Source organism: Lethenteron reissneri, unplaced genomic scaffold (genome assembly GCF_015708825.2).
Source record: "Lethenteron reissneri isolate LAM-NWPU_2019-01 unplaced genomic scaffold, ASM1570882v1 scaffold_1640, whole genome shotgun sequence".
NCBI classification, from domain to species: domain Eukaryota; kingdom Metazoa; phylum Chordata; class Hyperoartia; order Petromyzontiformes; family Petromyzontidae; genus Lethenteron; species Lethenteron reissneri.
The window spans coordinates 1,736,062-1,755,263 of record NW_026891378.1 but is presented as its reverse complement, the minus strand read 5'-3'; the positions used below and the strand labels follow the sequence as shown (position 1 = coordinate 1,755,263).

The window sequence follows — 19,202 nt, the reverse complement described above, 5'->3', positions numbered from 1 at the left end:
TTTTCGATTCAGACTGTTGAGGCCACCTGCAGTGCCCATGGAGGCCACCTGCTTTGAGTGGCGAGTCCCTGGCGGTGCACCGAGCCAGGCTCATTATTCGTGGCCAATGTTTTGGGCAAACTTCATTAACCCTGTGGACCTCTTTGAGACTGAACTTAAGAAGAGTGGAACTTAGGCTGGAGGGACTTTTTCAACTGCAACTCCGATGTCCTTTCTGGACTGTCTGGAAAGGACGCGCCAGGATTTGTTGGTGCTCAACTGTTCTGATATTCGTGTCTTTAAGGGTCACGATTATTTGGAGCTTGGTAGGTGAGTTCAACTTTGTTATGGAAAAACTTACGTCATCTCTGCGTGACGGTGGGGCTCGTGAGTTTGTGTAATTGGAGGGTAGCTGTTGATTGTCCAACCTTCACAGAAGTGTGTTGAGAATGAGATGAGTTGACACAAGATAAGTTGACAATAGGTTAGTTGAGATGAGGTAAATTGAGATAAGGTGAGCTGAGTCTTTATTTAGCTACTTCTGGCACCGAGACGTCTCTGCCTGGTCAAAAGTCAACACATTCCAGGGCGCGCCTCATGATATGCAAATCAAACTAAAAGAGTTTGTACTTTAACCTGCCTCACATTTATGTGGCTTGTTCCTAGTTTAGTGCCTCAGATGTCGCCAGAGACTGCCTGAGCTACAGCCAGAGACTGCGTGAGCTATAGCTAGATACTGCTGGAGCTACAGCCATTGACTGTCTGTGCTACAGCCAGCCTGCCTGAGCTACAGCCACAGACTGCCTGAACAACAGCCGGCGCCTATCTCTGAGTGGAGCCACAGGATCATGGCGAGTGCAGCTCCCAGTGGTAGCGAGGCCCCAGGGGAGTTGACCTGCCCCATCTGCCTGGACGCCTTCCGCTGCCCCTGCACGCTCAGCTGCGGCCACTCGTTCTGCCTCGAGTGCGTGGAAGACGCCTGGGAAGCGGTCGAGTCCTTCTCCTGCCCGCAGTGCCGAGTGACCTTCCCTCGGAGGCCCAAGCTGAGCAAGAACTTCACGCTCGCCAACCTGGTGGAGCAGCGCAGTGCCGCAGTTGAATTGGTCACCGTGGTCTTGTGTGACTTCTGCAACGATGGCACGACCGCTGCCACGAAGACCTGCCTCAGGTGTGATATGTCATATTGTGTGACTCATGTAAAGCCTCATCAGGAGAACCAGAAGTTCAAGGACCACATTTTGGTGGCTCCAGTCACGAATCCTGAAGAACGCAAGTGTAAGACGCACCGAGATGAGATCAAGTTTTATTGCCGACAGGACGAGAGCTTGGTCTGCACAACCTGCACCATCGCAGGAGACCACAAGGGTCACGATGTGGCTACGCTGGAGGATGAGCACAAGACACGGGAGGTGAGACGGTCTGCCTGTGTGAGTGGGAGCCCCTCCTGCGTGAAGTCATTTCCCAGTACGAACTGAACAATAACATCCAACTAAATATCATTCCTCTCTCAGCTGGCCTTTGTTCATTCACATTTTAACAACTTTAATTTAATATAAGAAATAATACAACAGAAAGTTATAATCAATCCTGTTGTTTGGCAAATTTCTAAATGTGCTCTTAGTATATTTTATAAAACTGAAGCACTTTAATGCGTAAAATGATTTCTCAAAATTACGTGAGTGCATAGACCGTGGTTTGTATGCAAAAAGTGGTTTGTGGTAGAGAGAAGCATTCCCCAAAATGAAAACGAAATGTAAAACGACTGGGACTGCGTGAGCTGCAGTGCTCAGTGCTTGGTAGCCTCGTGCCGGTCTGTACCAGTTTAGCGCCGCACTCTACAGCAGCTACCGGGTCACTGGACGTGGCGTTCCATAAATGTCGCGTGATTGTGACAGACCCAGTATTTTCTGACCGTATTTATATTTTCATCAAGATGCTCTCTACCGAATTTCTCCGACACTCAACAGTTACATTGCAGCCCTTCCTTGTGCCATGTAAAACTAAACTAAAACTTTTTTATTTTATCAGGTGAAGCTCACTCAGCTATGTAGCTCTTTTTCAGAAGCAAACCTGGCAACAAATGACAGCTCAAAGAAGTGGCTTATCAAGTCGAAATTCATAGCAGCCAAATACTCTAAACGCACGTTTCTAAATGTAGAGGGAAACCCGGAGGACCTGGACAAAAATCCATGCCACCATGGGAAGAACAATCTCCAAATATACAGGTGTCAGGGTCGGGATCGAAACCACGACCTCCTGTATACCAGGCAAGGCAGATTAACATTTCGCGGCGCCTTTTCCACCCATTACTCAGAGCCCTACTCACTACTCAGAGCCCCACCCACTGCTCAGGTAGCCCTGCCCACGACTCAGGTACCAGTGGAGAGTGATTGGGTCCACAGGCTTAGGCTCCTGCGCGTGCTATGTGAGCCCAGCAATAATCAGAATCAGATAGGGTTTTATTCGCCATGAAAGTTTGCACAGGCAAGGAATTTACTATGGCAGGAAGGTGCATATGTAAAGTAGTAACTCGGCAGGAGACGACTTCACGGGTAGCACACTATTTATTTTCACCAACTTGTAGTTACACGGATGACTAACACCCTACTTCGTTACACGGGTGACCAACACCCACTTAGCTACACGGGTGACGGACACCCACTCAGCTACGACTTCGTTACACGGGTGACCAACACCCACTTAGCTACACGGGTGACGGACACCCACTCAGCTACGACTTCGTTACACGGGTGACCCACACCCACTCAGCTACACGGGTGACCCACACCCACTCAGCTACTCGGGTGACTAACACCCACTCAGCTACACGGGTGACTAACACCCACTCAGCTACACGGGTGACTAACACCCACTCAGCTACACGGGTGACTAACACCCACTCAGCTACACGGGTGACTAACACCCACTCAGCTACACGGGCGACTAACACCCACTCAGCTGTACTGACACGGGCTCTTACGCCCCGTTGCCGTCCGGGACACACCCAGCCGGGGTGCCCGTCTCGGCTCTGGGTACCACCGTCCCGACCCACACGGGCGTCGGACTACGGTCCCCCCAGTCTCGGCTCCGAGCCACACAGGGCCCCTATCTCCTCCACCCCGTCTTCGGTCTTCAACTGGTTAACACTGACCACGAGTGCTCTCGCGCGTCCCCCTTTATACCCCTCCTGCGGACGTCGCTGAGAGTACCCACTTATCTGACCAATCACTGCGCACTCGCTACGATCCTCTCTTCCCAGCTTGTGTGAGCGCGCCTCACCACCGGCGCGCGCGTCCATGCCACGCCCACACTGCGTTCCCAACCCCGCGCCCCGTGATCCCTCACTGCCGGCGCACGTCAATACCACCACTACATCACCCCCTACCACATAGCTCGCAGCCGACCCGGCTGCTAATAAACCATACAACACCCCTTCACTCCCATGTGTGCCCCGTAACATAACACAACATGAACACCGCAATCCGCAAAACCCAGCAACCGCCCCACCCGCAACAAGAACAACATGCACAATCCGGCGAGTGGCAACGATACTGTGTATGCGGAAAGAGTAACAATAAAAAAAATTTCTTTAATCATTTTCTCTTCTTTTCTCTCCGACTCATGCAATGTCCCAATGTCCGAGCGTCCCTTGAACGGGACATTACCCCGGCAGAGGGGGGGAAGCCGGCAACGAAGTCGGGCTTTAACAAAAAAAGAATATATATATTTTTTTTTTTTTTTTTTCATGAAAAGTGTTGCGTCCTTGATCGAGTCCGCCTTGCCGGACCGTCGTACGGCACAGGACGCAGTTGGCCATCCGGCAGCGCCGGCAGTTCAGGGAGGCATGGGACAGGCATCGGGGCTCCGTGCGAGCCCCGGGGTTCCGGTTCCCGACGGTCAACAGCCGTCAGGTCCGAGACACCTGGGGGTGGGTCAGGTGGAGACACGTGAGGATCAGCCTGCGACACATCCCTCCCCGAGTCGACGGTCACATCCCACGCTCGGTCGTCACGGCACAACCCGGGGTCACGCGGCGCCGCGTAGGGTTTCAGTCGGGAGGGGTGCACGTACCAACGGCGTTTTCCCCATTTAATCTGTATACTCTGGGGTCGTGCAACCCGCACAATTTCCACCGGTCCCCTCCACGGTCTCAACAGTTTGGGGGACGTAGCCAACGGTGCGTGTGGACAATGCAGCCAGGCTTTATCGCCCGGTTCCCAATTGTGCGTACGCACCTTCCGTTCATGCAATCGCTCGTTCGCGATCTGCCGAGAGCGTGAATTCAATCTCGCAGCCTCTCGCGCCTCCCCCAATTTGGCGATGTTAAACTTAATGTGGTCTGCCAATTTAGATTTTGCACGTGGCTGTGAAATCCCCAGTTGGACGTCCATGGCCGGATCAGCCTCCCGCCCATACATCAGAAAAAATGGAGAAAACCCCGTCGCCGCATGGGGTGCCATCCGATAGGCCGCTAGTACCCCCGGTACCTGTAAGTCCCAATCCACCTGGTCGTCGCATACCTGTTGGCACAGCATAGACGTAATCGTCCTGTTCAGACGTTCAACCATACCGTCAGTCTGCGGGTGGTACGGGGAGGTACGTACTTTCTTCGTACCCAACAGGTCGCACACCTCGCGCAACAAAACACTCGAAAAGTTTTTCCCTTGATCCGTGAGCAAGCGTTCGGGGGCGCCTTTGTCCAAAACGTAACCTTGGACAAAGGCGTCCGCCACCGCCGCAGCCGACTGGTTGGCGAGTGGCCACGCCATGGGCCAGCGGGTGAAGTACTCTACGCCAACCAGCAGGAACTTATTTCCCCGAGGTGTGGTGGGAAAGGGCCCCAAGATGTCTAGCGCGACCAATTCGTTCGTGCGCGAAACTTGAATGGATTGAAGCGGTGGATTAGCCGCTATTGGTGGCGGTTTTCTTTTAGCGCACCCTACACACCCCTTAAGAATGTTCGCCACGTCACTGCCCATCCCAGGCCAATAGTAGTCTCGCTGAATGAGGGCGAGCGTTTTGTGAAACCCCAGGTGCATGAGTCGTTCATGGGCAGCCAGGACGACTTTACCCCGTACAGCAACCGGCACCACAAGCACGTGACGCCGGGACATGGAGTCCCACTTCATCAAGAGGCCCTGTCTGCACACCCAGGAACCGACCCGCGTTTCCCCGCCCTCGGGAACGTTAACCTTCCGACGTAGCGCGAGTAGGGAGCTGTCGGCCATTTGCAGACGGCCCCACTCGATGAGAGGCAATGCTAACAGCGAGTCCCTCCCCGTGGGGGCGTCGACCCCCGTCGTATCCGTGGCGGCTAGCACCACTTCCGCGGGAACATCGACAGAAGGTTTACACCGCGCCGATCCCAACTGACATGCGCATTCCGTACGCGTCGGCAACCGTGACAATGCATCCGCATTCGAGTGGCGCAACCCCTTGCGGTAAATCGTCGTGAATTGGTAGTCCTGAAGGACCTCCAACCATCGGGACAATTGGCCGGATGGCTGCGCCACCCGCATAGCGTATTGGAGAGCCGCATGGTCCGTGCGAACCGTAAAGTGACGGCCATACAGATACGGCCTGAATTTCTGTATAAAAAACACGATCGCCAGCAATTCACGCCGTGTCACACAGTAGCGTTGTTCCGCGGGGGACAGAACCCTGCTACCGTAGGCGACCACCCGTTCGACCCCCCCGACCACCTGTGAGAGCACTCCCCCGATACCCGTGTTACTGGCATCCGTGTCGAGCACAAACGGTTGCGTGAAATCGGGGTAACACAAGGGGGGAGCCTGCACCAAGGCGTCACGCAGGGAGCAGAACGCGGCCTCCTCCTCCGGCCCCCAGTGAAACCGCACCCCTTTAGCCGTCAAGGCGTGCAGGGGCCTGGCTATGGTGGCAAACTGTTTGACAAAACGACGGTAATAGGAGGCAAATCCTATGAAGCTGCGGACTTCAGTAACAGAGGTCGGTGTTGGCCATGAGCCGACGCATTCCGTCTTAGCAGGGTCCGTCGAGATCCCCGAACGGCTAACGATATGGCCCAAATACCTGACCGATTCCCGAAGCAGAAAACATTTAGCCGGTTTAAATTTAAGCTTCGCGGAACGCATCCTGAGAAACACTGCCCTCAGTCGCTGGAGGTGCTCCTCAAAAGTTCGGCTGAAAACGATGATATCGTCGAGGTAAATCAAACAGGTGTCCCATTGAAGGCCTGACAAAACCAATTCCATGAGCCTCTGGAACGTGGCAGGAGCGGAATGTAAACCCATGGGCAATCGGTTGAACTCAAATAGGCCTCCCGGTGTCCGGAAAGCGGTTTTAGGTTTTGATTCGTCATCGAGGGGCAATTGCCAAAATCCCGAAAGCAAATCGAGCGTCGAAAAAAACTGTGCTCCTGCCAAGGCATCCAGCGACTCATCCATCCTGGGGAGCGGATACGCATCGGCCATTGATATTTTGTTTAGGCGGCGGAAATCAACACAGAACCGCAGGGATCCATCCTGTTTTTTAACCAAGACGATAGGAGCACCCCACGGACTGGAAGAGGGCGCAATGATGTCGGCCGCCAACATGTCATTTACTGCTGACTGCACATGCTCCTTCTCGGCTGGACTGAGCCGGAAGGGATTCTGTCGAATAGGGGCCGCATCCCCAGTCTCTATGTGGTGGCGCAACAGGTCTGTGCAGCCAATGTCGTACTTGTGCCTGCTAAACACGTCAGCGAACTCGAGCAGCAAGCCCCTCAATGCACCCCTCTGCACACTGGACAAGGTACTGGACCCGGCACACAACGAGTCCAACCACTCCGTCCCCTCCTCACTTTGGGGATGCGTATCGACATGCGAATCGGCGTGAGCAACGAGCTGTTCCTCGACGGGCAGCGGCGCGGCGTGAGCGAGCACCGTTCCCTGCGTAATCACGGCCGGCCGCGACCCCGTATTCAGGACCACAACGAACGGCTCACTGTCCCCCCTCACCATGGTCTGGGCCACCGCTAAGTCGAGGTCCCCTTTAGCCCTGTTAGACGGCCCCAATAGAACTCCCTGCGCCCCCGCATCCGCCCCAAGGGGTTTTCTCAACCGAAGGGGCACCAACATTTGCGATCCCGGGGGCACCCGTACAGTCCGGGTTGCCAGCGCCTGCACCGTCGCACAAGCCGTGCGTATCTTATTTGGACTCTTCAAAAACTCAACCCGCCGACCCGATGGAAGCTCAATGCAGGCCTGGTCTATGAGAATTTTTATGGGCATCTTAGACAGAAAATCCGTGCCTAGTAAACAAGGAACGGCCAACGATGATGATACAAAAATAGGACCCGCCAATTTAATGTCGCCAATACAAATATTCGCCCGAATCTGGCCGATGATTCCCAAAGATCCCCCGTTTGCCGCGTAAAACGGTACGTCCACCGGCAGAAGTGGTCGACATTGTACGGGAAGAATATTATAAATCAGGTCCGAAATAATAGTGGCCGACGCACCCGTGTCCACGAGCACCCGGACCTCAACCCCGTCAATGTACCCCGTTACCACGGACGACCCGGCCGACGCAGCCACAATCCTGTGGGCTAATTCGGACCACTCGACTGCCTTCGGGCCGTACGCGGACCCCTCTCGCCGAACCGAACCCCCGGCGCCCATACCCGGTCCCCCCACCGCTAAGCGGCGACCCGAATGTGCCGTGCTTGTGGACCGAACGTGTGAGGTGCCGCGACTTGCCGGGTTCAGTTGGGATGTCTTGAGTCCCTGGGCGTCGTCCGGACGTGGTCCCGCGGTGCGTTGACGCGGGGCCCGGCATCCCGACGCGACGTGGCCCCGAAGGCCGCAGTTGTAGCAGACGACGAGGGACGTCGTGGGTTTCGGTTGCTCCAGCTTGCGGGAGGAGCGTGTGGGCGAACGACCGCCCGTTCTCCACTCCCCCGGCCTCGAACCCGCGAAGGCCTCCTCCCGAGGCACAGCAGGCTGAGGTCCGATGATCGTGGCGGCCGGTGCCCCGTTCTCCACCGATGCGCAGACGACCGTCGGCTTCCGCTGTAGGACCTCGTAAGCGTGGATACTCGTGGCAATCCCCAGGGAGCAGATGTCCATCTCGTCCGCCGTATTAATGGGAACTCCCAATCCGTGAGCCAGCGCCAGCAGCTGCTCCGTCACCATGGCGTCCTTCCCCTCCTTGTCCATACGGGGAAAAGCTGAATCTGCCAGGGCGAGCAGCGCCGTGCGATAGGCGAGCGTTGTTTCTCCAACCACCTTCCGCCGATCGTAGAACTGGTGGCGACAGGTCGAGGGCGGCCCGAACACCTTGGCCAACAGGTGCAGCGCGGCCTGGAGCGTGGAGCGGGACGACCTCGGGGCAGACGTGAAGGCCGCAAGCGCGTCGTCGTCGAGCATCGCTGGCAGCGCGCGCAGGGCAGTGGTGTCGGACCACCCCGACATTTCTTGATGCGCGATGAACCGTCGCTGGAAGGCTCCCCAGTCGCCCCCGTCCGCCTTGAACACCGACAGCGCGGGCAATCATTGCTGGAGAACTCGATCGTCGTCGTCGTCGTTGGAGCGATTTTCCCGCGCGCCGCTGTGGTTGTAGAAAATGTCGGCTCCCTCTGCAGGCGCAAAATGGAGAGCTCCGGCGCTCGCCGATGACGCGGGCTGCGCTGTGTGGAGACCTCTGGCCACGTGGTGTCCTCGTTTCCCGCCAAGCGGAGTCGGGCCCTCAAAAATGGCGCCAACTCCCAAACTTTTGGCGCGAAACGCCGTATGGCGGGAACCCTCCAGCCGCGCCGCCTCATCCAACCCCGCAGGCGTTCCTCCGGCCGCTGGAACGGAGATCTCCGCCAAGATTGCAGCGGCGGCGAGCAGCAACTCCGCCAGGCGGGAATGTGCGTCCTGCAGGCTGGTGTCGGAGGCGGGCGGAGCATCGGCCATTTCCGCGAAGTGCTGCATCGGCGGCAACTCCTCGTCCTCTCCTCCCGAGGGTGGTGTCACCGGTACGTCGTCGTCTCCCCGGTCTTGCACGTGGGAACGAGAAGTCTTCCTTGTGTCCATTTCTCCTTGAAGACAGGTTTACTTCTGACGCCAGTTGTAAAGTAGTAACTCGGCAGGAGACGACTTCACGGGTAGCACACTCTTTATTTTCACCAACTTGTAGTTACACGGATGACTAACACCCTACTTCGTTACACGGGTGACCAACACCCACTTAGCTACACGGGTGACGGACACCCACTCAGCTACGACTTCGTTACACGGGTGACCAACACCCACTTAGCTACACGGGTGACGGACACCCACTCAGCTACGACTTCGTTACACGGGTGACCCACACCCACTCAGCTACACGGGTGACCCACACCCACTCAGCTACTCGGGTGACTAACACCCACTCAGCTACACGGGTGACTAACACCCACTCAGCTACACGGGTGACTAACACCCACTCAGCTACACGGGTGACTAACACCCACTCAGCTACACGGGTGACTAACACCCACTCAGCTACACGGGCGACTAACACCCACTCAGCTGTACTGACACGGGCTCTTACGCCCCGTTGCCGTCCGGGACACACCCAGCCGGGGTGCCCGTCTCGGCTCTGGGTACCACCGTCCCGACCCACACGGGCGTCGGACTACGGTCCCCCCAGTCTCGGCTCCGAGCCACACAGGGCCCCTATCTCCTCCACCCCGTCTTCGGTCTTCAACTGGTTAACACTGACCACGAGTGCTCTCGCGCGTCCCCCTTTATACCCCTCCTGCGGACGTCGCTGAGAGTACCCACTTATCTGACCAATCACTGCGCACTCGCTACGATCCTCTCTTCCCAGCTTGTGTGAGCGCGCCTCACCACCGGCGCGCGCGTCCATGCCACGCCCACACTGCGTTCCCAACCCCGCGCCCCGTGATCCCTCACTGCCGGCGCACGTCAATACCACCACTACACATACATTCAACATGTAGGAATCTTAAAACTTAAATAAGTCGTATACAGTCTAACTATACTAAAATTACAAAGTCTAACTAATACTAAGGGGCTAAAGTATGTAACATTTTTAATAAGTATACAATATAAAATGTAAACTAGCCGTAATATACAATCTTAAAATACAAATAGGGTAACATGTTGTAAATATGGCAAGGTGTAATTTTGTAGATAAAATGTTAAAGTAAGTGTAAAAGTAATTTTAAGCCCTTGGCCTTGCTGAAGAGGCCAACAGCGAATGGGAAGAAACTGTTTTTATGACGTGAGGTTTTGGTCCTGATGGACCGCAGACTTCTGCCGGAGGGGAGTAGCTGGAACAGAGAGTGCACCAAACATAGCCAACCGTGCTTATCGGAGGTGCGGGGGAATGACAACTAAACACAAAATACTCCAGCAGGCGTGTGAGCTCCTCGTGAAATCGGTTTTCTGCAGTGCTCGCTACCCCAGCCTCCATTGCTGCACAGGGGTCGCTGCAGCCTGGAGATGAAACCGTCAGTGTGGAGGGGTCCGTGTGGAGCGGGGGTGAGAGGGGGCGCTCAGAGAGTGAGTGGAGTCTCCCCTGGTGACGTCTCTCACAGAAACAAGTGGGAGAGGAGACGCGGGCGGTGGAGGAGAAGAGGAGGGAGGCGGAGGAGTCCGTGAGGCGGATGGAGGCCGCTCGCAGAAACGTGCAGGTACCGCGTCTAGCCCGGACCCTGTGACCTCGTGACTCCACCCTGAGTAGGGTTTGTGATGGAGGACAACTCCATTCATTCACGTGGACTTCCATTGGCTCTGAACACATCGTGGGACTAAAGACACAACGGTCAATGCGCCTCAATACCCAGGACAAGCATAGAAGTGGTTCTCATCTCCAATGAGGAACTGAATTAGTCGTGGAAATTCCACATACTTAGGATGGGGGCCTGATTTTCCCATGTGAACTGCCACTTCATCTTCTGTTATTCATCTATTCTGGCCAGATGAGGTGGCACATACCTATTATCCAGTATATTGGTGGCAGGGTCCACATTATATATTTGTTTACAATATGTATCGCATTGTACTATGAACCAAAGTCACCTGAGATCAACTCCCTGCGATGACAAACATCAGTAATGAGTAATATCTGTAAAACCACAACCGCACAATACACTGAATGCACGCAGTGTGCTTTATGCAATTTACATATTCACGTAACCTATTCACATAGTACACTCCCATTCAGTATATTGCAATGTGCGATGTGAGCATTAAAGTTCATTTGAATTTAGAAAGAGTATCCGACAAAGCACAGAGACACTTCGAGGTAAGGTCACCATGTTGCATGTCCAGTTCTCATCGGTGCACCGATCTTATCACTGCTCAGTCACGAAACCCAGCTCTCGTGTCCAGTCCCAGCTGGGCATGTTTTGTGGTAGGAATACAGCTTGGAGGCGTTGCTGATCAGGCATCTTCAATTATGACCTTTTGCTTTGTCACTCTGCTCGCATTACACACACCTTGCGCAACTCTTCAAAAATATGGGGTTCATATTTAATTATTATTATTATTAAAATTCCTTATTTTTCTCATATTTGTCATGTACTGTTTGCGATTGAGTCCTGTGTAATTTGCAAGGTTATGATAGATGACAATTGCATTGTTCATTGGCTACCGAGGCCGGGATGCACAGGGGGGTTCATCTTCCATCAGATCATCGGGGTTACAGGTCATAACGTCTCCCATAGTGTGGGTTGCATGGCCACAGTGGCAATACTGTGGATTTATGTTAATGCATCTCTATGGGTCTCGATGGGTCTCTATGTATCTATGAGTGTCTCCATGGGTTTAGTATACAGCCCATAGTTTGGGTTGTAAGACCACAGTCACACTGCCCTATATTGACTCAAATGGGTCTATATGCATCTCTATTTGTCTTCATGTGTCTGTATTTCTATATGGGTCTCTACATCTGAGTCTCTATGTATCTCTATGGATCGCAAGGTATATCTATGTGTTTTTATAGGTTTACTTTATTGCCCATAGTTTGCGTTGTGTGGGCACATTCGCTTGTACATTTATGATTCAGGAAAGAGTGGTGTAAACGCCACCTCCCTAAGACATAGATCAACCATTGCGAGATGAACTCCTTCGTGAATTATTTAATAAAAATAAATCACACGCCCTGGCAGGGATCGATGACCGGGGTGAGGCAGCGAATCAATGGCGAGTTCGCCCGCATGAGAGCAGCTCTGGACGAGGAAGAGAAGGCGGCTCTGGCTCGTGCATCCAAGAAGGAGCGCGAGCTGCTGACCCAGATCGAGAAGAACATCGCTCACTACCAGCGCGAGATCGGCGAGCTCCAGGCAGCAGCCGCTCGTCTGGAGGTCCTAGCGCAGGAGAGGGACTCGCTCGCCTTCCTGCAGGTGAGCGATGAGTCTCCAGTGTCGCTATTTGCACAGAGCCCTCGGCAGCGTCAGAGTTGAGGCTCCTAAATGAGGTTTTCACGTCGACTGCGCTTTGTCACGCACGGCCTGAGCTTCCGCCCTGTCCTTGATGGAATCGTCCCCACTCAGATGATGTTTGCAATGTAAGTAAGTGTTGGTGCTCATGAGGTCATAAGCCAAGACTTTGTGGTGTATATTCTACCCGCGGTGTTGCAGTGGGAAATTCACAGATCCCATGGGAATGGAGGCAGTCACAGTAACGCACCTCTCTCTCTCCCACAGGGGCACCTGGAGGAGACACGCAGGTACAGACGACGATCACTCACGACTCGACACATGACAACATGGGACTGAGTGCGAGGCGCGGGCAGTGAGACACTGGCTGTGTATAGGGATGCTGTGTGTGTGATAATGCTGTGAGTGGTGGTGCTGATTGTGATGATGCTGCGAGTGATGATGCTGTGTGGTGATGATGCTGTGTTGAGATGCTGTGAATTATTGTGATGTGAGTGGTGATGCTTTGTGTGATGAGTCTGTATGTGATGGAGCTGTGATAATCTTGAGTGATGATTATCTTCGTGAGAAAGTAGGCGTGTCTGCTCTGCTTTCACAGGACCGGAAGGGTTACAACGTCTCAACCCTCAGCTCCCCGCCAAGAGGACATTGCCTCACTTAAAGTCCTGGAGACAACTACTGTCAAGTTCATGTGTGAGTTATTCAGTGTGAATCATGGGTGATGGGCCATCTTGACAACAGATGAATCTCGTGTGTGCACGAGGTCGACACACCCTCAAATTATTACCTGGTGTAGTGTAAACATCACTACTAGGGAGACAAACGGGGCCAGGCATAGCGCTGGCCGCCAACCCCCTCGTGTGCCATGCCAGCCTTCATAGATGCTCACGGACAGCACTTGTCCCAATAGTCTGCAAGGCTACACAAGGGATCTGTCTTTGTTCACATCCCATTCCAGGACCCTACTGAACAACACCATGAGACTCAGTGTGTTGTTCTTGTGTAAATAATCAGCATGAGTCAGGGGTAATTGTGATGTTGAGATGCAGTGAGTGCCTGTGAATGTGTTTGCGTGGGGGAGCGGTAGCACACTGCACTACAAACCCAGTTACCTGGGTTTGATTACCCGCCATGGCTAACATCAGTGGCAGGTGATATCTGATCCAGTCCTGGGCCTCTGCTAGGCAGTTTCAACCTCAAATTAGTTCCTGATGCTGGTAATGGTCATAATGATTGTGATAGTGGTCGTGATGAGGATGGTGGTAATGATAATGGTGCATCGGCCAGTCATCTCAGTCGACCCATGGCACCTGGGTCTGCCCCATGACTTCCTGCCAGTGGGCGTTCTACACTTCAATTGGCCTCAACGTGCACATAGCCTGGCACAGGCGCCGTGGTGACGTCACCACCACTTAGTGGCGAATGGCGGTTGTTGTCGGTAATAATGCTGATCTTGGTAATAATCAGTGGCGGCTGGTGATATTTATTTTTGGGGGGGCGCATTTTTTTATTTTATTGAGGGGGGCAAATAAATTTAAAGCAGTACCAAAAACCATTTTGACTACTTGAATATAAATTTTGATGATCTTTATTTACATTTCAGACCAAAAGAAGTACCAAAAAGCATTTTTCCTACTTGAACATAAATGTTTCTCTATTATATATACATTTCAGACCAAAGTACCAAAAAGCATGTTTCCTACTTGAACATAAATTTTGCTCTTCTTTCTTTCTGGCCAGCAAATTTCTCAACTACTCTCTGATTAAAGTCAGTCATCTCCGTAACAAGTCTCTTTTCCATGGACAGCAATGCCAGTGCATTCAGCCTCTCCTGGGTCATGGTGTTTCTGAGAAAAGTTTTTATTCGTTTCAAGGTTGAGAAGCACCTCTCAGCTTCAGCCGTGGTCATGGGTGTGGTAATGATAACTTTTAGGAGAGTCACAGTTTCGGAAAAGACTTCTTTGAGATTATTCTCCATAAACAGCTGGAATAGGTCCACAGCACCACGGCAGGCTCTGAACTCTTCCTTGCTGTAGATGAGACTGAGCTCCGTCTTCAGCTTGCTTCCACTGAGCATCGGGTACGCTTTCATGGTGCTGCTCAATGCATCTTCAGGAAAGGTATCCTTGTACTCATCAAACCTGTCCCCCTGCAACAAGGTGGCACAGACAAGGTGGTCTGTGAAGGAGAAACGCTCCCTAGTGTGTCCCAGGATTGTGTCACAGACCTATAGAGATAATTAAACAAATAGATATATAAATGTAAGGTAGTAGCCTGGAGTAGACCACTAATTGTCACAGTTGCAATTACTTTCAAAAGAAAAATAGAGCCATTTGAGTTTTTGTCCCATACAAGACTGTAGTTTTTGGTGGCTTCAAATTTCATTTGATCATTTATTTTTATGTTGCCAATTTATTATTTTTGGGATGCTATTGTATATTAAAATTGAGATTTTTGTTAGGATTTATACCAAACTAAAAATGTTTTCTTGAGTCTGTAGAATATGATATGTAGGCAGGACATCTCTGCAGCACAACAATAATGTAAAATGGTATTTTGACTGATTTCTATAACAAACTCACCTCTGCTGCAATCCTTTCACGGTCTTCCGAACTGAGCGCCCGGCGCCTCTTTGTTGGACGAGAACCACTGCTTTGCTCACCAATGGAGTGGAGAGAGTTTCTGCAAAGGACAAAGATAATTTATTATAATTTTGGCAAAGGATAAAGAGAGTTAAAAATGAAAGAGAAAGCAAATAATGATCATATTACAGGAATAAAGTTACCTGATCTTTTGTATTTCTTGTTGGAACTGTTGGATGCTCACTTTGATATGGACTGAATCAATGTTCTTTTTCTGGAGCTTGGCATAGAGGAAGTCTACATGTGGCATGATGTGGTGATAAAGTTCCAGAAAGAACTTAAAATCCTCATCCTCCAGTAGCATGGCCAGGGCTCCTGCTTCTCTGACAGTATTGGGGTCGAAGTCACCTGAGTCTTGTATGCTCTCAAAACAGTGAATGAGATCCTCTCCGTGCTCAAAAACAGTATTAATGGCACGGCTATGAAAGTTCCATCTGATGTTGCTGGATCTTGGCAGTCTATGGGCAACCACTTTATCCAGAAAACATGTCCGCTTGGGTGACTTAGAAAAAAAGCTGGCAAATCCACCAATGTTAGAAAAAAATATTCTCGTCTTGGATATGTGAGACGTGGCCTGTTGCATTATCAGGTTGAGCTGATGTGCGTAGCAGTGGATGTAGTGGGCATTTGGGTACACATCTTGTATTTTTCTCTGAACACCTGCTGTGGCACCCCTCATCACGCTGGCCCCATCATATGCCTGGCAGATGAGCTTACTTTTCTGATCCTTAGGAAGCATAGAAGCAAGACGCTCTTTTAGTGCAGTAGCAATGGACTCAGCTGTAGCTGACTGCAGAGGGATGAACTCAAAAAATCTTTCCTGCACGTTATTTTTGTCGTCGATGTAGCGCACCACAAGCACAAGTTGGGACTGTGTGGCAATATCTGTTGTTTCATCTGCCTGGATTAATAAAAAACTACTTGTCTGGACTTCTTTGATTATTTCTTCTCTTGTAACAGACAACATACAGTCCAGTAGCTCGTTCTGTATAGTTTTCGACGTTCCCTTAAATACAGTAGAACTGTCAAGGTGCTCTTTCAATGCTCCATCAAGAGAGGCAACAAAATCCACCAACCCGCGAAATATACCGGGGTTATCTGAGCTCTCACTCTCATCATGGCCACGTAACGCCAACTCAAATACTCCACAAAATTTCACACAGTCTATTATCCTGGACAGTATGTGTCGATTTTTTGTCACCTCTTCGTTGTGCCTTCTAATGCCAATCCTGTAGCCTTCATCTAGTTGTTCAGCAATGCTAACTCTGCCCAAAAACGTTAGTTTCATGCTATTATCAATATGGCTGCGGCTACTTTCATGACGTTTGCATTTGTCAGAGAGATGTTTGAGGTCTCTTACCCCCGTCGTTGTCCACAAAACTTCAGTGCCGACACTTTGAAATAAAAGACAGGGAAAACAAAAAAGAGAATTGCTAACATCACATCCAGCCAGCCACCTCCGTTTCTCATAACAAGCGCGGGTGAAGCTTCGTGTGTAGCTTCGTCCTCTGTCACTGGCCTGCTGCTGGATTTGTAAATCGGGTTGGTCCGGTCCGAGATCCTTTATCTTTTTTATTTCTTCCAGCGAAAGCCTTGTGAAAGGGTTTTTTTGTAAATAAATTACAGAATTTGGATGAACTGCTGCCATTGTTTACACAAAAAATTTGATCAGCCTAGCAAGTGTCAAAGTGGTGTCGCCTGCGCACTCGCAGTAGTGGCCCAGAGCGTAAATTTGAATAACAGGTGACGAGAACCAATCAGATTGGATAAAATAACATGTATCCAATTCTGATTGGCCAGGGACGCAACGACTTGCGCCCCGAGGAGAATCTTTAAGAAACCAATTAGAGACCAGCTTCAGGTCACATGCTGTCCGAAAATGTAAAGTCTCACATAGACATCCATTTGTCCGGCGCCCCACATGAAACACATTGAAAAACATAGAAAATAGTTGACCGATTAAAGCCAGTTTTTATTAAATGCTGATGCTTTTCTTACTACCAGCCGGCACATCGTATGAAAAAAATATTTTATTTATGTATTTTTATATAAATTTTGTATATGTATATTTCTTGAATATTGATGGGGGCGGCGCCCCTGCACCCTCTATTGACGAGCCGCCACTGGTAATAATGTAAGTGATGGGAATAGTGACAGATTTGGTGAGTGATGGTGTTGGTCGTGACGATGGTTTTGATGGTCGTTCAGATGGTTATAATGATGCTTTTTGAGTTGGTGATGAAATGTTAGAGATAGTGATGATGGGGATAGTGGTGATGATGATGATGGTTGTAATGTTGCTGATGGCGAAAGTGATGTTGCTGATGTTCATAATGTTGATGGTGATGATGTATATGTTGTTGTCATCAATTATATTGATGGCGAGGATGCTTGGTGATGTTTGTCATGTTATTGTTGATGGTGAAGATGATGGTTGGTGATGGTTGGTGATGGTGATGGTGGTGATGGTGGATAATGGTGATGATGGTGTTCTGTAGTGACGTTATCATCGCTGTTGTCACAGACGGACGCTCACCAACTCTGGACACAAACTCAGCTTATAACCAACTCCAGATCTCCTCGGATCTCAGGACGATGACAGCGGTCCAGGCCTCCCAGGGTCGCCCCGATCACCCACACCGGTTTGATGGCCGTGCACAAGCCCTGTGCTGTGAGAGCTTCTCGTCGGGCCACCACTACTGGGAGGTGGACGTGGGGGACGCGAGGTGGTGGCGGGTTGGAGTCGCGTACGGGACGATCCCACGGAAAGGGGATCGTGATGCACAGCAGCTGGGAGGGAACGACGCGTCCTGGTGTTTAGAGAAACGTGACGACAACTTCTCAGTGTTTCATGGTGGAGTGAAGACTGCACTGTCGGTGAGGGAGGCCCCCTCCCCCCGCAGAATCGGGCTTCACCTGCACTGGGAGGGGGGGCTTCTAGCATTTTACTGCGCCGACTCAATGGAGGTGATCCACGAGGTTCGGCAGAGATTCTTGCAGCCTCTCTACCCTGGTATGTGTGTGAGGTGTTTGAATGATCGATTGAAGATCGTGGATCTGAGTCGTGCATCCTGAGGATGAGGAGAGATAGAACCCCAATAAACGGTGGAGAGGGGGATGGTGAGGAGAGGGTGAAGTGAGGGTGAGGGGAAGGTGGAACGGAGGGTTAGGTTCAAGTTCAAGTTCATGTATTAGGTGTAGCCCTGTGAGCCATTCGGCTCTTGAATCGGGTGCAACCGCAACAAACAAAAAACTAAAACACGAACAAAAAACATCTTAAAGTGAATATGTAACTAAGTGCAAACAGAAATCCGAGAAAAGACAGCAAAATATTGCAGGAAAAAATCACCGTACACCAACGCTGTGTGCAAAAATCCCAGTGGGATGCAAGTCAAACAACCAACAACAACCACAAGACAACTTAGATTAAGGCCATCAGTATTACTTTGTACTACTAAACCAATATACTTTTCGAAATCACCAAAATAAAGCCATGAAAGCAATGAAACAGTGATCAAAGGAACTGTGACGGAATTTTCACAATAAATGACATAAACAACATGTAACCCATCATGGGACCTCCTTTGCCAGTACCAAAATATACTAATAGGGGTTTTTCCCCTTTTTTTCTGGCAACAAAACTGACACCTTTTGCAAGGAATAATGCTTACATTAACCACAATACTTGCAGTCAAATGCAAACAAAAAACAATACTCAGATGGTGTCGAACACCATATGAGACTAGGCTCCAAAGAAAGCTGTCTCTGGTGTGGACCAATCAGTTTCAAAGACAATGCATAAATTATCAGAGTATTGTTCTGTGTTTGCATTTGACTGCAAGTATTGTGGTTAATGTAAGCATGATTCCTTGCAAAAGGTATCAGTTTTGTTGCCAGAAAAAAGGGAAAAACCCCTATTAGTATAACATGTAACCCATTCAACGGTGGAGAAGCGGGATGGTGAGGAGAGGGTGAAGTGAGGGGAAGGTGGAACGGAGGGTGAGGTTAGGTGAGGGTGAGGGGAGGGTGAGGTGAAAATTGATGGAAGGGAGAGGTGAGCATGGAGGGGTAGGGTGAAGGGGGGATGGTGAGGTTCAGGTTGGCGGACATGAGAGGTGTCGCCGGTGCAGAACAAATTGCAGGTTCGTGTGGCCGCTCCTTGGCCTGCAGTGCGCGCTCACCTC

At 51.1% G+C, this 19,202-nt stretch overlaps 2 protein-coding genes across 4 annotated transcripts; one reads left to right on the top strand and one right to left on the bottom strand.

Annotated features, from left to right (window-relative positions):
• The first annotated feature begins 679 nt into the window (after positions 1-679).
• Positions 680-18,099, top strand: LOC133339089 (E3 ubiquitin/ISG15 ligase TRIM25-like). Its single transcript, XM_061547206.1, has 6 exons — positions 680-1,388; positions 10,532-10,627; positions 12,107-12,340; positions 12,644-12,666; positions 12,975-13,069; positions 17,543-18,099. Exons 1-6 carry the CDS (start codon positions 828-830, stop codon positions 18,091-18,093), a joined length of 1,560 nt encoding a protein of 519 aa, XP_061403190.1. The 5' UTR covers positions 680-827; the 3' UTR covers positions 18,094-18,099.
• Positions 14,047-17,097, bottom strand: LOC133339095 (zinc finger MYM-type protein 1-like). 3 transcript variants are annotated; one of them, XM_061547213.1, is made up of 3 exons: positions 15,162-17,085; positions 14,959-15,058; positions 14,047-14,525 (listed from the first exon to the last, which is right to left on the bottom strand). In XM_061547213.1, the coding sequence occupies exons 1-3, from the start codon at positions 16,664-16,666 to the stop codon at positions 14,076-14,078; spliced, it is 2,055 nt and encodes a 684-aa protein (XP_061403197.1). In that variant the 5' UTR covers positions 16,667-17,085; the 3' UTR covers positions 14,047-14,075. The 3 variants fall into 3 exon arrangements, 2 of the variants coding, with proteins under 2 accessions (XP_061403197.1, XP_061403196.1); XM_061547212.1 differs by having other exon boundaries at positions 14,047-14,603; positions 15,162-17,082; XR_009754677.1 differs by having other exon boundaries at positions 14,047-15,058; positions 16,379-17,097.
• Positions 18,100-19,202: the final 1,103 nt, after the last annotated feature.